This window comes from Vespula pensylvanica, chromosome 1, assembly GCF_014466175.1.
Source record: "Vespula pensylvanica isolate Volc-1 chromosome 1, ASM1446617v1, whole genome shotgun sequence".
NCBI lineage: Eukaryota > Metazoa > Arthropoda > Insecta > Hymenoptera > Vespidae > Vespula > Vespula pensylvanica.
In genome coordinates this window covers 3,792,411-3,810,520 of record NC_057685.1, presented here as the reverse complement: position 1 = coordinate 3,810,520, position 18,110 = coordinate 3,792,411, and the positions used below count along the sequence as shown (strand labels likewise).

Here is an 18,110-nt window from a genome sequence, read left to right as displayed (position 1 = left end):
ATATATATATATATATATATATATATATATATATATATATAGTTCTATTTTCACACTTAACATTATTTTCCAAGAAAAATCAAAGTCTCTTTTATATCTCCGGTTTTCCTCAATTATACTGATTGAAATACAAATCCGACGAACTCTTTTATACTGTAATAAAAAAGAAAAAGAAAAAGAGAAAAAAAATATATATATTAGCGTCGCTTCTTTCAGCGGATAAACAAAATTTAAATCACCGGCATTGACAGCCATTTTTCTTAACCTGTTTATTCGTTTCTCACGATAGTTATTAAATATGTATGTGTGTGTTACCTATATATGTAAACGTTACTGAAACCGTGATAAAAGTTACGCATACATCTGTCGATAGTAAAAAGAGAGAAATTTAGCGAGAAATGACCAATTATTTCCATGAAAAATCGTTTAACCTACAAACGAGAAAGTTCCATCGGCGTTATACGTAAAACTAAATCCAACGAAAGTAAAACGAAACGACATTGTTTCGTTTTACTTTCGTATAACTCACAATCTTTTATACATGTTTCTTTTATTACTATTATTATTACTTTTACTGTTGTTATTATTATTATTTTTTTTTATTTTGTTCTCTACTCTCATCTCATCGAATAACTACACACCCAGACGTTACGAACGACGGAGAAAAAAAAAAGAAAGAAAAATAAAGCAAGTTTGTTTTCGCGCGAGAGTCTCGTGTCGAGGAGATGGTATTATGCAAGTCCCCGTTACTCTAATTGCGTATAGCGAGATAACCGAGCCGAGCCGAGCCGAAGCCTCGTTAAATAAACGTCACACAGGCGTTGCACCGCAAGTGAAAAAATTTTCCAGATCGCTTCTCGACGCCACGACGAACGAAGAAACTAACGAACGAACGAATAAACAATATTGCTTTTCCAAAGTCGAAAAGAAGAAATAGAAAGATTAGAAATCGTTTCTATTTGTAATAAGAAACGAGTATAAATTCTTCTCGCACGTGTCGCTCGAAAAAATTCTGTAAAAATGTACGAAATTATGTCGATTAATATGAAACTCGGTTTACGTAGGCAGTGTTCATGTAAATTCAAATCTAGTCGTAGATTACGTCGTTTAGTTTTCTTGAAAGAAGTGGAGAAAGACAAAGAGAAAGAAAGAGAAAGAGAGAGAGAGAGAGAGAGAGAGAGAGAGAGAGAGAGAGTCATTTTCCGCTCAATTTCAGAGGTTAAATGTCCTTAATCGAGTACTAGAATATTGCGGTTGATCCGTGCCGTTCCACCGGTGTTCGGAATTAACGGACATTATGTTGAGTAATGCTCGTGACGCGGGTCACGTGTTAATTTTCCAGAATTACGAATAGTAGGCGGATAACGCCATTGTTGTAACTTATGAAATAAGCGTTTCTCTAAAAAGCACTCATGGCACACGAAAAATACGTAAAACAGAGATAATAATATAATCCCTTTGTGTTTTTAAGATCTAATGCGTGCCAGCTATGACTGCACAAAGAATGATATATAACGTTCTTTAACCGAATGTTCTTAAGAACCTTCTCGTTTAATGTCGATAAGATTTATTTGTAGTATGACATGTATATACGGCAGGTTAAAGTCCTACTACGAAGGTTGAAAGAGAGAAAAATTTGTAAAGAAAATAATACGTACGATCACCATCTTCTGTACAAATATTGTCGATTCGATCTTTGCTTTCCGAGTAATTTTGATAGGATAAGAACGGAGGAAGATACCAATGCAAAAGACGCTAACAGAAAAAGTCACTCCTTATGCTAATATTCGTTTAAACATTTTTTATTATTTCGTATCGATGATTTTTCATAATTCTTTTCTCACAGACTCGTCTAATTCCAGAAGAAGCTATTCTCTTCGTAATGATTTTGTAGAAGCGACATTCAAGCATACATGCTAAATACGCAATAATACAATATTTGTACAATTTCTTGTCACTCATCGCATTTATTAGATACAAGTACAATAAAGGAGGACGCGTTTGGTGGCAACGCATTGCGAATGTCAGAAATAACTGCACTAAAAAATCCAATGATCTTTGATATTTCTAAGGAATATCAAAGAGGACATCTCCAGCGAACTTGTTAACATAAAAACGCTCTATTAGTAACTATAAAAGAATACTTTTACATAGAAACTCGAATACGAGCAGGAAGAAGCTCGTTATCGTAGTACCCGGTACTGACTCATTCTGAAAAGTCGACGATACAAAAGTTCGTTATAACCTAAGAAAAAAGGAGAAAAAGGGGAAAAGAAAGGAATAAAACTGTGACACGAGAATAAAATAAAAAGAAAGAAAGAAAGAAAGAAGAAAGGGATAGAAGGCATCGTAAATTGGTAAGGTCGATAGTTTCGGTGGGAAGAATCCAGCGTAAATTTTGACAGTAGAGGCCTAGGCAGCGGCCATATTGGCTACCGCCGTTGTGCCGCTCGTTGTATCGCGTAGCGGAGGAAAAGGCCGTTCCAATATTGTCCGAACGGAGAAACGAGAGATTGTTTTTCGATGTTAATACGTCGGAGAAGTTTCTTATTCGATAGTAACGATTAAACGTACCTGGAGCTCCCTGACGGAGCTTCGAACACGATCGAATTCCCGGCTCGTCGTCGGTGCGTTGGCCTCTCTGTCCCACCTACGGTTCCGTGCTTCGCTCCGTCTCTCTCTCTCTCTCTCTTCTTCCTTCTCCCTCCCTATCTATTCTCTCTCTCTCTCTCTCTCTCTCTCTCGCTCGTTCTCTCTCCTTCTCACGCAACGGCGGCGAGGTGCCTCGGGGGATTCGTCGACTTCGACTTTCCTCACATCGATTACTACGCACTTTCCTTCTTTTTCCTTCTTTTTTTCTCCACAGACTCGCAACGACGAGCGCACGAGCGACGTAAGAAGGACACCACGCGATTAAGAAAGTTTCTATTTAAAAACCGATTTTATGAGTCCTCGGGAGACACGTCGCACGAATGTATAAACACCAAGAAGAGATATACATAAAACCGTCACTTACTCCTTTAAGGTTATAAAACTCGAGACGTCCACGCGAGAAGAGAATGACTCGGTGAGATGGGCCGTGGCGAGAAGCCGAACGCTCGCGACGACGAAACGAAACGAAACGAAACGACGACACGACGACGGCGGCGACGACGACGACGAGCGAGAAGGCGCGCGCGCGCGCTCTCTCTCTTCAACGCATATATATATATGCGTGTATATGTGTATATGTATATATACACGCACACAAAGTACACACACGCACGCACGCGCGCACACACAGACACACCGACGGTACACACGTACAGGTAGCGCACGCGACACGACACGATATATATCGTTTTCAAAAGGGCGAGCAGCGCGGCGCACGGGCGTCGACGATCGTTTTCATCGGAGGAGGAGAGAACGAGGGGCGACGTCGGCGACTCTCTGCCTTTTTGCGGAAGCGAGCGAAGCTGCTGCTGCTGCTGCTGCTGCTGCTGCTGCTGCCTACTGCTGCTACCTCTGCTGTTTGACGGCTCTAGCAGCGGGCAGCAGGGCGGGGCTCCGTGTCTAAACTCTCGTGAACCCCGAATCCGCCGGTTCCCGAAGATACCCGAACTCTCCCGTGGCGCTGCCAGTCGTACGCATTAACCGCCATCTTCGAAGCGATCTCCTTCGTTCACATAATTACTTGGACTCGTTGCAATTTTTTCTATCTTATTTTTCTCCTTCGACCGTATTTATATGTATGCATATCTTCGTCTACGTTATAAGCTTATAATTTGTATTTCATTCGAAATTCTGAAGAATCGTGCGAATCGTGACGTACGATTTAATATTTCCCTTTCTATTACTACTCCATCCAAGGAATTTTCGATCTTGACCGACTGTACGCGGTCGGTAAACGCGCGTGAGACACGTAGATAATTTGAAATACATCCTCGAATAAGTTAATATAATTAAATATCCCGTTTCAAACGTAAGATCCCGTAACATTGTAAGATGACGCTAAAAACAGGATCGTTCCTATTCAAGATTCACGGTCGGTAATACCTAGTTACCGAAGCGGTAACATTACGGAATATCAACGAAGTGCCATCTACGAAGGAAAGTGATAAAAGCGATAAGTTCGATACCCGAAATTTTTAACGGAAAAATTTTACAAAACTTTTAACGGTCGTATTGCATCGATCGTAATAAAAGGCAACAACGCTTTTTAACGTCTTTTTACTCGAAAGAAATCAATGCGAGTTAACGATTACGAAAGGGAACGAATAAATTCGAACGGAGGGATAGGTGATCGTGAAAAATAAAGTGAAAACAATCGGTAAATATTTGAAAGGAGTTAAACGTAAGTGCGAATAGAGAGATACGATATGGAAAAAAAAAAAAAAAAAAAAAAAAACGTTCGAGAAGGTAATGCCACGTAAAAGCGGTAGAAGGTGAGTTCGTCGTTTGGGATAGCAACTTTTAGGAAAGAAAAGGACAAAATGCTAAAGAAGAGGAATGGTAAGAGTAAAGAAGAGAAGAGAAGAAAAGAGAAGAGAGGAGAGGAGTGGAGTGGAAAGGAAAGCCTTATCAATATTATCAGTGGTAAGTTGGAGGGAGGTAACGGGACAGTATAATCGGATGGCGAGCGTGCTTTTGGTGGGGGGATGGAAAGAAGGACGCAGGCGCGGTGTACGACACCCCGTACGTGCCGCCGCTGCCGCCGCCGCCGCCGCCGCCGCCGCCGCCGCCGTCGCCGCCGTTGTCGTCGTCGTCGTCGTCGTCGTCGTCGCCGTCGCCGTCGTCGTCGTCGCCGTCGTCGTCGTCGCCGCCGTCGTCGTCGTCGCCGTCGTCGTCGTCGTCGTCGTCGTCGTCGTCGTCGTCGTCGTCGTCGTCGCCGTCGTCATCGAGAGAGACGTCGGTCTGTCGCGCCTCCTCCCGTCGTATTTTCAGTTCCGACCGAACGCGCCGGCGGGGTCTGGTCTAACGGGTAACCCTGGGGAAACAGGGGAAGAAAAAAAAGAAAGAAGGAAAGGAAAAAAGGAAGGAAGGAAGGAAGGAAGGAAGGAAGGAAGGAAAAAGAAAGAACGAAAGAAAGAGAGAGAGAGAGAGAGAGAGAGAGAGAGAGAGAGAGAGAGAGAGAGAGAAGAAAACGCGCGTGCCCTAGAACAAAAGTTCCTCCTGCGTCGACTCCTTCGGCATTGGCGAAGTGACGGTTTTTCAGGTCGACCGAGGAGTGGGAAAGAGAGAGCACGCGGTAGCGCAACAGTGTCCAACGACCTTTCCCGTGGAAGCATCGTTCGTCGGAGGAGTGTCGTTTCTTACCGTAACATCGAGGAGATAGAAGGATAGGGAAAAGAAGAAGAAGCAGAGGGAGGGAGAGAGAGAGAGAAAGAGAGATAAAGAGAGAGAGAGAGAGAGAGAGGCAGAGAAAGAGAGAGAGAGGATTGTACATTTTGCTGCTTTTTAGTAGTTGTCCGGGTTGACGAGGTGTGGTGCTTCGTGCTTTCGAGGAGAGGAACGAGAGAGCGAGATAGACAGATAGATAGATAGATAGATAGATAGATAGATAGAGAAAGAGAAAGAGGTGTTTCCATACAGTTAAAAAAAGTGCGAATTGAGTGGACGGTGATTCGAAGCAAATAACAGAGTAAAAAGACAGTGAGAGAGAGAGAGACGGAGAGACAGAGACAGAGACAGAGAGAGAGAGAGAGAGAGAGAACTCGTTCCTGTTAGTCGAGTGAGAGGGTTTGGCCGGTCTGTGTCGGAAGTGTTTCGATCAACCCAGACGGGGTTCGAACCGATGTGGATTTCGACAAGAATCAACGAAGAGTCGGTGAAACGTGGGATCGCCGGTGGTCGGACGTGTTCGTGGCGTAGCGACTGCCACAGAGGATGAAGAAGAAGTATAAAAATAACTGTCCCTGAGAGAGGATGAGCAGAAATGCACAGCTGACCGGCTCACCCCGTGAAACGGGACAGTTCCTTCGTCGTAGCGATATCGTCGCGTTTCGATACTCCTCGATCGATTTTGACTTTATATCGCGAGGCTTGCATAGAAAAACAACAGCAACAACAACAACAACAACAACAACAACAACAACGACAACGACGACGAGCTCGACAAGAAGAAGAAGAAGAAGAAGAACGGCAAGAACGAAAAAAGCAAGAAAATACGCGTATACATACGTATAGAAGAGACTCGCGCGCATCCAACCAATCACCACGTGCCTTTCTCGTCGTAATCGTGGACGTTAACCTGGACCATCGAGTCGTTACCCTCCCTTTTTCTTACAAAGAATATCATTTGATCGCTCCTTCGGATTTTCCACTACATTTTAGATGACGAAAGGAATAAGACTCTGACTCTTTGAGCGTTATCGTTAAAATAGCAAGAGGAGGAAGAAGAAGAGGAAGAATATTGTAATAATAATAATAATAACAACAACAATAATAATAATTATTATAATAAAATTATAAAAACAAAGAATACACGCGCAAGGACGAAGAAGAAAGCGAGAGAACGACGACGACGACAAAAGCGACAACGCAACGAGGATAAACAGTTTTGAAATCGTTCGATTCGATCGACGAAAATTCTTTAAATACGCGTACGTGTTTCGTAATAAAAGTTAGCCGATTTCAAAAGATTCGTTAATCTCGTGGAAATGTCCGAATCATGCGCTTCTTCTTCGAGGCTATTACAGCGTGTAACATCTTCCGATCGGCGAAAGACTGACGAGGTCCGAAAGCCGACAAAGTCGAATACCGATCGAATATATTTCCCTCGCGTGTTAACGTCTTATCGAAAAGGAAATAATCACTTGCCGTATCTTACGACTCGTTCGCGAGGTTTTCCTCGTTCCTACGGCTGCTTTAACGTCGATACATTAATTAAGATCGGATTCGAATCGAATAGAACGAATTGAATGGAAGAGGAATTCAATATCGTTCGATAATGAAGAGAATTTCGACGATGTATTTTAGAATTTCGTCGTGTCGTGCGTGGACTCGAATAGAAAGAAAATACTTATCTAATCTTGATTGGTAATTGTATGAAAAAGAAAAAAAAAGTGATCTTAAGAAATCGAGATCAGTGGATCATTCACGGTGAGAACGGAACGAACATAGATAGATAGAGAAAGAGAAAGAGAGAGAGAGAGAGAGAGAGAGAGAAAGAGAGAGAGAGTATACAACTATAAATAGATGTTTTCTCGCTTAGAGGATCAGTCTTAAAAGTTAAAGAAAGAAGAAGTGAGATAGAGATAGATAGACGGACAGATAGATAGATAGATAGATACATAGAGAGAGAGAGAGAGAGAGTGTAAGAGAGAAAGATAGAGATAGAGAATACTTCTAAGAAAATACACGCACGGCGACCAACACGACCTTGTCCGAGTGTCCTTGCTTCAGACGAAGGATCATAAGTCAACAGAAAAGACGGGCAGCAAGGTGGTGCGACCTTTGGTATATCTAAACAACAGAAATAGCGGAAGCGAATCGGATCGAAGTTGGGTCGAGCGATCGAGTCTTCTTGGAGTGCAAGCAAGTGTTGAAGAGCAAGAGAACGTTCTCTCAAGAGTCAAGCAGCTAGAGTGACGGAAGGAGAGAGAGAGAGAGAGAGAGAGAGAGAGGGAAAGAGAAAGAGAGAGAACGACAGACTCGAGTGAAACTTACCTCTTTCGGTGCATTTTTTTCTTCTTCTCGTTTTTCTCCGCCCTCTTCTCCCATTTTTTTCCCCTCTCGCCTCTTCTTTTTCACCTTCATTTCCCAAGTACAACGATATTTAAAAAAATTCGAAAGAGCCTGTACGAACAACGTTCTTCGATTTTAATCGATTCGATCGGTACTTGCTTTGTCGTTTCTTTCGAATAATTTTCTTTTTTTTTCTCTCTCTCTTTTTTTTTTTTTTCATCTTAGTATCAAATCCTTCTCCTTCTTCTTCTGTCTTTTGAAGGTTTCGCGCGGGTGTGTTGAATTTTTCTTTTTTCCTTTAGTGCTATAATAGTGTCCACAGAAACTGTTTGTTACTATTCCTACACAGAAAAAATATATATATATGTGTGTGTTATATATATATATTATATATATATATATATAAACGGTAGATATTAATTACCGATACAAGAGGCCTGATAGTCTCTCTCCGAGAAAAGAACGCCGAACGTTTTCGTCTACCCAGATATCTGGGAATCATCCTGAGATGCCTGTTAGACGAGGTCACGTGGCGCCCAGGACAACGATCATCGAGACCATCATTAGGAAGTTTGATACTCACGGTGAGTATTACCTTTTATATACGTATATATGTATATAGGATTATCGAGATTTATTTATTTTCTATAATATTTCTGAATACAAATGATTCTGACCCGTTCAACGACCAAACGAGAGCGTGCTTTAATATTACTATTTTTTTTTTTTTTTTTTTTTTTTTTTTTTTACAAACAAATTTATCTCATTGAGTTTTTTCCTTAACTTATTTTACGAGCTTGTAAAAAATAATTTTTGGCAAGCGAGCATCGAAGATGTCAGTAATTTTTTCTTTCTCGTCGCTATAGTTATTCTCGAATAATAATAACAAATTAAAGATAATCGTTCTGCGTGCTCGCGCATTCCTGTGCAAGCATGTATGTTGGAGAAACAAATATTTTTTTTTCTTTGAACCTCGGAGATCGTTCTTAGAATTAATTATATATAGATAAGTAATTGTAGGGGATAAAAAGAGAGAGAGAGAGACAGAGAGAAAAAGAGAAAACCTTGACACAATTACAAACATCACTTAGACTTAATCAATTGTTTAACTAACGCGCTTAAATATGGCGTATGTATTTCTTGGAGTGAAACAAAATTTTGATTTACCACGTAAGGAATGATAATTAAATTGTTTTTCTATCGATCGTTTGATTTAACTATTTTAATTTATTGTAGAATTTTATCTATCAAGCGCGTTTTAATTGAGGTATTAATTGGCACGATTGAATTTTCATTGCATTCCACGAATGTCGAGGGTTTCGATTGTCGAGCGATTAACAAGGAAAGCCTTGGTGTAAATTGGTCGAGTAGGCTTTGGTAGTTGATAATCGATTCGTAGAATTAGGTAAAACATATGTCGAAAGTTCTCATATGTAAGACATTAGTCGAATGGCTCGTAACGAGAACGAAGCCAAAATTTTCACGTCCATCTTCTCATTCTCCTATTCTTGCGTTTCTATTCGGAAATTATATATATATATATATATATATATATATATATATATATATATACATACACACAGGCATGCATATTCATTTCCATTGTAATCCCTTTTCATGCGTATTTTAACATTCTCATTAACCGTTTGAGCACTAAATTTTCATAATGCTACCTGGAATAAAATTTTCTTTTGTTGCAAATTTGCATCACTTTTTTCTTCTTTTTTTTTGTATTATTTCGTTAAAAACAAAAAGAAATAAAAAGAAGAAAAAAAATGATCGAATAACAAAATGATCGAGCATACTCGCAATTAGAAAAGGAATGAATCTGGATGATCGTACTTTTTTTTTTCTTTTTTCTTTTTTTGACGGAGGAATTGAAAATATCAAGCGGATGCTTTTCTAAAAGATAGTTAAAAGATAGATATTGTCTTTTTTTCCTCTAGAGATTAAAAAATATTATATATGTATTCTGAAACCTTGAACGTAAAGATCAATGCGCACGCGCGCGTGTGTGTGTGTGTATGTATATGTGTGTATGTGAGCTTTATCCTGAATCTTAAAACGAATCGAAAGAGAAAAGGAAATCGAAACAAGGATAATATTAAAAATGTGTAAATGGATATGCGGTGGGGCATATGCACGCAACGCAATCGTTTCTCAGTTTCCTATGCAAATATCGTTATTAACATTGAAAAAAAGAGAGAGAAAAAAGAAAGAAAAAAAGAAAAAGTGAAAATGAGACGCTTCGTGCAAGGACAAAAGCTTCGTCGGACATACATTTGCAAAAACTTATTAACAGGAATAATGTCGCATAGGGGCCACCGGTGACCCCCGCGTTTTATTGTCCATTCGGGCTGTTGTAATTATTTGATGTGAAATGAAACGTGATCACGAAATGTTTCATAATATCGTCAATTAAGTAAGTTATCAAACGAGCAAAGGTAAATAAGCGATAACGCTCTTTCGAGAAAATCCACTTCAAAGTTTTCATTAGAGTATTAATTAATGAAAAGTACCTAATGCAATTAAAAGCGATTTTTTTTTTTTTTTAAGTTATAGCGACACATGCCATTCAAACGTTTTGAATATAGAGATTATGATTTGGAGATAATGTTTGTTTATTTTTTCTCTTTCTTTCTCTGTTTTTTTTTTTTTAAGAGTTAATTCATGCGTCTTCTTTTCATGCACGGAGTAAAAAAAAAACTGATAAAAAAGCGGCCTCTATTTTCTCTTGTTTATTTAATTGAATATCATTTTACGATGATAATCGTAATTCATTCATTCTATAAAGGTAATATTTGTTTCTTTTTCTTTCTTTCTTTTTTTTTTTTGGAGTTAAAAAAGAATTGATTTATTGGCTCAAAGTGGGTGAATTTATGACAAAGGATCTGTCTCCCTTCTCCTCTCTTGAAAACGGAATTGACCTGTCTCGTCGTTATTGAAAAATATCACTAGTTTTTATAATAATCATGGTGGACCCTTTTCTTATTGCTAAACTCTGCGACAATCGTATGAAATCCTCTCGCACAAGAATACATATAGCAAATAAAACGGCGTAAAAAAATTGTATCAATCGGTCATATGATTCTAAAATATAGAATAACGGCTTATATTACCCGATATTGGAACATTTGGCATGCATACCCCTTGACGATCCATTGGGTATTTTCACAATGATCATTTATCACTATATGGAATATTAACTCTTTGAGAAATTCGAGTTGGTATAAAGGCTGAAGGACAAAGAGACATTTTCAAATTAATAATAATAATTATATATATTTTCCATTTATAGTAGGCATAAATCGCATCTATTTCAGTTCATCAATTATTTTTTGTTTTCTTTTTCCTTCTCTCTTTCTCTCTCTTTTTTTTGATTTCATAATTATCGCAACTCATGTTTCATAAGCGTTTACAATGAATACGACAACGTGACCCATCCGTGGACCAAGCGGCTTGAATGGTTAGTTACGTGAAAATAACACGACGTCCAACGTGTCGTGTAGTGAAAGTACGTAGATATTTTAAATTGAATCTTTTGTTACATTTCCTTCGTTGTCGCGCATTGGAACTCATTTCCCTTTTTATTAAATAAGAAGAAGAGCAAGAAGAAAAAAAGGAAATAGAGAGAGAGAGAGAGAGAGAGAGAGAGAGAGAGAGAGAGAGAGAGAGAGAGAGAGAGAGAGAGAGAGAGAGAGAGAGAGAGAGAGAGAGAATAAGTTATCGAGAACTTCGTTTTCGGAGTTAAAAGTTATTTCAGTTTTTCCTCCTTCTTTTCTTTTTTTTCTCAACATTCGTTTTAGTAAAATCGTTTGGTTATATACAATATCTCCTACGATGGAATTCGTTTGAACGAGTAAACGTTTTCTTATCTCGAATAAAAGAGAGACGACGAACGAAGCAGGTCCAAGAGTTATCCGAGTTTTACTTCTTAAGAAGGACGGTAAGAAGGAAAGAAAGAAAGAAAGAAAGAAAGAAATAAAGAAATAAAGAAATAAAGAAGGAAGAAAGATTTCCGGCATCGAGCCAGACCTCCATTTCCAATATTATTTAACATATCCAGTGGATCGTAGGACAGTTTCTCTCTAGAGTAACTCGTTCGTTTGTTAGATAGGTAGGTAGGTAGGTAGGTAGATAGGTGGATAGTTGGGTAGTTAGGTAGGTAGGTAGGTAGGTAGGTAGGTAGGTAGGGTGGGGATGGGTTGGTGGGTGGTTATAGTTAAATGGAGGAAAGGGGTAGTTCTGTCTCGACAATGGGACAATGCACGTCACTGGCAATATCGCTCGAGTAATGCATCAAGTCCTTGCTTGTGTGAGAAAGACAGACAGACAGACAGACAGACAGAGAGAGAGGGAGAGAGAGGAGAAGGGAGGGAGAGAGGGAGAGAGGGAAGGAGAGAGACAGAGAGAGATGGTTAGCGGGATGATGCGAGCGGAGTTGGATTGATTGCAACAAAAAAAAAAGAAGAAAAAATGTAAAAGAAAAAAAATAACAGAGAGAGAGGGGGGGGGGGAAGGGGATAGTCGGCTTTCTCCATCTTCGCATCACCGCGAATATATTGACGTCAAGCTCGAGAAAGATTAGTTCTCTCTCGTATAAACGCGGATGCATCATAACACGCGGCTAGTTATGCGGAATTAACGATGCCGCGGTGAGAGATAGATAGATGGATAGAGAAAGAGAAAGAGAGAGAGAGAGAGAGAGAGAGAGAGAGAGAGAGAGAGAGAGAGAGAGAGATTATTTTTTATTACATCGTCGGACCGACAAACAATATATCTTAGGTTTGCACAGTCATCTTATCGCAAAATATTCCATTTGAATTTTTAACCTTCCCCTTATACTCCATCTACCTCCTTCTCTCCCTCTGCTATCCATCTACCAGAATATTGTTTAACATTTGCATAGTTATAATTGATTAATAGTTCATCTTTGACCCGTGAAATTTCGAACAAAAAGATTGTTTTAAATAGAGAGGAAGAAGGGCAGCGGGAAAGGGAGTGGAGGGGGTTTAGGGGGGTATGGAGGGAAAATATCGAATTAAAAAAACGCTTTGGAAAGTTTTACCAAGCGAGAAGAAACTCGTTAATGATAGAGGAAAAATGGCTTTCGCGTCGGATGGATCGAGTCTTCGTTTTATTTTCTCTCTTTCTTTCTTTTTTGTTCCCTTATTTTTTTTCTTTCCTCTTTTTTTAATCTTTTAATATTTTTTCACATATTTCTCAAAAATTGTTTCTCATTTAGTCGATGGCACACGGAAACGTCATCGTGTACGTCGAGAAGATGAAAATGAAGAAAGAGACAGATAGACAGAGGGAGAGGGAGAGGGAGAGGGAGAGAGAGAGAGAGAGAGAGAGAGAGAGAGAGAGAGAGAGAGACAAGATGAAAAATTGATGGGAACAAGCTTTGATATTCTCTCTGATCGGCTTTAAAACGATGCATATATATATATATATATATATATATATATGTTTATATGCATGCATATGTGTACAATGTGTAGGTGAAAGAGTAAGCGCGTCAATGGAGAGGAAGATAGAAAAACAGACAGACAGACAGACAGACAGACAGACAGGTAGACAGACAGAAAGACAGACGGATTTACGTTCGAGTTCACGCAAAGAGAAAAGCTAATGGGGTTCTTTGGTATGAGAAAGTAGAAGGAAGATAGGAAAGTGAGAGGGAGAGGAATGTTATCGTTGAAAAGGCTAGTAGAAAAAGAAAGAGAGAGAGAGAAAAGAAGACAGATAGAGTCGTTTTGTTGCACTACTAAAAAAAAAAAAAAAAAAGAAAAAGAACCAACACTATACGTCCGAACAATTTGTACGAGTACGACGTTCCAACAATGGCCATTGTGAGTTTTATAACATAAAGAGGGTGAAAATTACTTCTGCGGAAGAAATTACTACTTCAGCATGGGGATTTGTCGGTCTTCCTGAACGATTATCGATTCGAAAACGAGAAGTAACTTTTAATCTTATATATTTTTTTTCGATAACGTATAGAATAGAGAGACAGTGAATCGCTAGTAATCTGGCTAGATCGACATTTCACGAATCGCTAGTAATAATTCTTAGCATAATGAATTATCGGAACGAATGCGATCGAATCGAATGAAAATTTCGAAGAATAATGTTTCGTCGGTTCGTTAAAATATTTTTATACTTTTTTAATATCCGAATTATTTAGGTATATTTAGATCGTAAATATGTATTAGAAACTCTGTTTCAAAATATTGTCGTTGTAAACGGTAATATCATTACGCAAAGTTTTTCTGGCAGTAAAAAAAAAAAAAAGAAAAAAAAAGAAACAGCTTTGTCTATCTCTCTCTCTCTCTTTTTTTTTTTCTTTAATATCATCGCATCTTCTTAAGCCGACGTTACATTTAATTTCTCTTCGTTATCGAAATTAACCACTTTTACGTCGTGATATTAGATCTTTCTCCAACGATATAACCACTTTGATATTTGCATATAAAAAACAATATTAATTATATCTAAAGTTGAAAATAACGTTCGATCACACGTTCCATCATACGAATTAATTCTCATTCGATATTGAAATTATCCATTATTGATCGATCAGATCTTTAATTTTCCAACGGTATCATCACTCGTTGTTTATCGACAATACGAGAAAAACGTTGGAACGCTTAACTGTTAATCGTCAATCGGCTTTTGATAAATTTTTTGAACGTTTGATCGATTATCGAATAAAAAAAGATTTAATGGACAACGAGTAAAACAAAATCAAATATATCCCACTTATCGTTTTTCGTAGCTCCGGTCTCTTTCGTATACGGTATACGGTTTGTAGAAGGGCGCGTAGTAATAAGCATTAACGCGATAAATTCTTAGCGAAACCTTTGGAATGCCAATTTATATAATAAAAAAAATATGTATGCCAGGTCCGTTCGTGGTTTTGCGTTAGTGGCATAGCCAGTCGTCCGTCAAGCCTTGGCTTCTAATCTGACGTTCTCTCTATCTTTCTCTTTCCTCTTCATTCTCTCTCTCTCTCTCTCTCTCTTTCTTTGTAGGATATTTTCTCACCTCTCAGAGAATCACTGCCTCTCGATATCTATCCGTACGTTACGTTCTCTTCACCTGTCTTCTTGTATCGTAATACGACTAGACGGCCTAAGATTAATCGGCCTCTACTTATAATTTTACTTATCGATGTCCACGGGTTTTCATCTTTTGCCTTTTCCATTCAACCTTCGAATATTTTTCTTTATTTATTCGTAAGTAATTATTTAATAACGAGTTATTCTTTCATGTCGTACGGACGCTCTTCGTGTTTCATTTTAATAACTTATATTATTTTTATGCGGATAAAAATTCATGATTCATTAGATTTTTTTTTTTTTTTTTTTTTTTTTTTTTTTTTTTTTTTTTTTTTTTTTTTTTTTTAAATCGTAATACGATAAAACGGTCTAATTGTATTTTATACTTAACAATGTTTGTGGATTAGCAACGTTTGCCTTTCCAACTCATCTCCGATTCTTTTTCTCTATTTATTTGTAAGTAATTAATTAATAATGAATACTTCTTTTTTTTACGTTCAAAACGTTCTGTTTCGTGTTAATAACTTCTTATACCGTTTTCAATGTATTCTGTAGTACGTTGACACACTGTAAAGATAAAAATTCATAATTTTCAATTTGTCAGATATTTCTTTCATTCGTTTGTTCTCTTTAACTGTCTTCTTGTATCGTAATACGACAAAATGTTTTAATCGTGTGTTATATTTAACAGAGTTCATTGATTTTCATTTCGTTTACTTTCTCCAACTTATTTCCGAATATTTTTCTTTATTTAGTCATAAATAATTAATTTCAATTAATTAATAATTTTCAATTAATTAACTTATATTATTTTCAATACTTACGGTACATTGATACACTCTACGAGGATACAAATTTATAATATTCGACTTATTACAATTTTTTAATCCGTTTATTTTCTTTATCCGTATCGTAATACAACAGGGTAGTAACGCAGGGTGGGGCAAATAAGAAATACGCAGAAAAAGACCAATAGAAACAGCTTTTTTTTTTAAGATAATTAATTTCCTGAGACCTTGATAAGAAATGAACATTTAAAAAAGCAAAATCGTAATTTAAAAAAAAAAAAGGTGGGTACGCAACTTTCACCTTTGTCCTAAACACACACAGACAAATAAATTTAGATTTTCTTACGAAAAATAAAGATTCAGAAAAAGGAATATTTGGCTAATCTCGAAACATCAAAAACAATTTATTTTGATAGATATATCATTGATAAACATAATCATAAAAGAAATTCTTACGAAAGTTGAGGAAAAACGATCGCTCGAATATTTTCTACAGTGGTGACAGGTTGGAGGAATGATTGATGGTCTTTCGAAAAAGTCGAATTTTTGTTATTTTTCTTCTCTCTCTCTCTCTCTCTCTCTCTCTCTCTCTCTCTCTCTCTCTCTCTCTCTCTGTCTATTCACACCAGAGGCCATAGATTTATCAACGTGTCCGATACACGCGATGACCCTCGATACTCTTCTCGCGTCATTTTCTACGTTAATTCGAAGTGAAGCTAGACTTCTATCTATATATTTATCTCTTTCTTTTTTTCTTGCATGCTACGTGTTTAAGACACGTTGATGGTATATGATAAAGAGAGATAAAGATAAAGATAAAGAAAGAAAGAGAGAGAGAGAGAGAGACAGAAAGAGAGAGACATAAAGAGAGAGAGAGAGAGAAAGAACGAAAAAGAGCGAAAAAGAGATCAAATGAAAGAGCATCGGTCGGTAAAGTGAAGTGGTGTCCGTTTGCACGCTCGCGGCACGTTTTAAGCCGCGAGACGGACGAAGAGGACCCAAAGCAAACGTATCTTTGTTCTTTGCCTTCCGGAGAAGAGCTGACAAATTTGCCGGTGCGATTTTAGCGAGTCGACGGAGGTCGGTGCACCGTCTAAAAGAACACACCGGGGCTACGGCCGCACGGTTTAAATTAAAAGTCACTCCGCCGAGAAAGGATCTTGTCTTTTGAGATTAATCTTTTGTTTACTCTCTTTCTCGCTCTCCCTCTCTCTCTCACTCTCTCTCTTTTTCTTTTTACGAAACTCTTTTTTTCTTTTTTCTTTTTTTTACCTTTCATAACTGCTCCGTCCCGTGGCAACACTGTACTGTATCATTCTATTTCATATTCCAAAGGGGAAAGTACTTAAAATTGGATCATTTGAAATATTTCATATCAGTTTAGAATTTCCATTTGCTGAAAATTGTCTGAATGTTGTATCCGTTTTATCTTTCTTCTTTTTCTTTATTTTTATAATTTTGCTTTTTTTCTTCTTCTTTTTCGGTTTACTTTTTATTTCTTTCTTCCGTTTTCTTTTTTTTTTCCTTTTTTTTTAGAGTGAATTTCTCGGAGGAATTTCTTTCTTTTCCTTTTTTATATATATATATATAAGATTAACGAAGTCGCACTTATTAGTTTATTGATTTGAAATTTATTAGTTTGTTTTAATGAATATGATACGTAGTAAGGATGTATAAAAAAAAAAGTATTCAATACGTGTGACAATTATTATATTAAGTAACACATAAATAACTCGAATCAGATTCTACTTATCAATTTATTTATTTAAATGTACTATGTTTATGAGTGAAAGTGATAGGGGAATATAAGTAAAATATTCAGCTTATAATAATAATTATTATTATATGTTAATCTTAAAACGTGATTTCCTTCTTTTTTATTCTAATCATGACATAAACGTCTGAAATATATTTGCATTTATGAAAATATAAAAATGTAGATTGATGCCCGTATATCAGAATTATTGTCAAGTATATGAATTGGTTAAAATATGATACCAATCGCATATCTGATTTTTAAAATTGATTTCATAAATTTTGACGTCTCATTTCTCTCTTATTAACTTAATAACATAAATAACTCATTAACTTGATATATTTGCCTACTATCAAATGTCATATATAATTCAGCAATAAAGAAAAAAGAAAAAAAAAAAAAAAGAAAAAAAGGGGAAGGAAAAAGAAAGTAATTGATGAGGTCCAATTTAGGTGATCGATATAGTATGATAACTCTCCCCTTTTCATATTTTACTAGAAATTAACAAACGGTTCCATGATTCGATATAATCTTATAATACTCTTATCGAGATAATCGCTTTTTCTTTTTATTTTCATTAATTTCTTTTTCTTCTTCTTCTTCTTCTTCTTCTTCTTCTTCTTCTTCTATGTTTTAAATTGCCGAGAAAAAAATAAAAGAACTGTTCGACTTTACGATTATTCATTTGATCGCTAAAAGAAAAAGTTTCGTATTGTTCGACGAAAGTTGAGGACTTTCCGGATATTATGCCAATTGGTATCGTCTATTAAAAGAAAGGTGTCAAGGTTGTTAAGTTCATCCTAGAATAATGTTTTCTCGCTTATTCGAAAAGCAACT

The 18,110-nt window shown here is 37.2% G+C and overlaps 2 protein-coding genes across 21 annotated transcripts in view; one reads left to right on the top strand and one right to left on the bottom strand.

The window, feature by feature from the left end:
- The window catches only part of LOC122630078 (guanine nucleotide-binding protein G(I)/G(S)/G(T) subunit beta-1), an 18,203-nt gene extending 14,984 nt beyond the window's left edge, over positions 1-3,219 (bottom strand). Inside the window, exon 1 of the mRNA XM_043814158.1 lies at positions 2,575-3,219. The gene's annotated coding sequence lies outside the window, so the exon portion shown is untranslated. The remainder of the gene's footprint in view (positions 1-2,574) is intronic.
- A 3,207-nt stretch (positions 3,220-6,426) lies between these two features.
- LOC122629946 (potassium voltage-gated channel unc-103) overlaps positions 6,427-18,110 on the top strand; it is a 130,215-nt gene continuing 118,531 nt past the window's right edge. For 13 of the 20 annotated variants that reach the window (XM_043813969.1, XM_043813960.1, XM_043813912.1 and 10 more), the window contains exon 1: positions 6,428-8,249. In XM_043813969.1, the coding sequence (XP_043669904.1) occupies positions 8,174-8,249 (76 nt within the window). In that variant the 5' untranslated portion in view covers positions 6,428-8,173. Of the gene's footprint in view, positions 8,250-18,110 lie in introns of all 20 variants that reach the window. The other 7 variants (XM_043814056.1, XM_043814048.1, XM_043813979.1 and 4 more) reach the window with 4 other exon arrangements.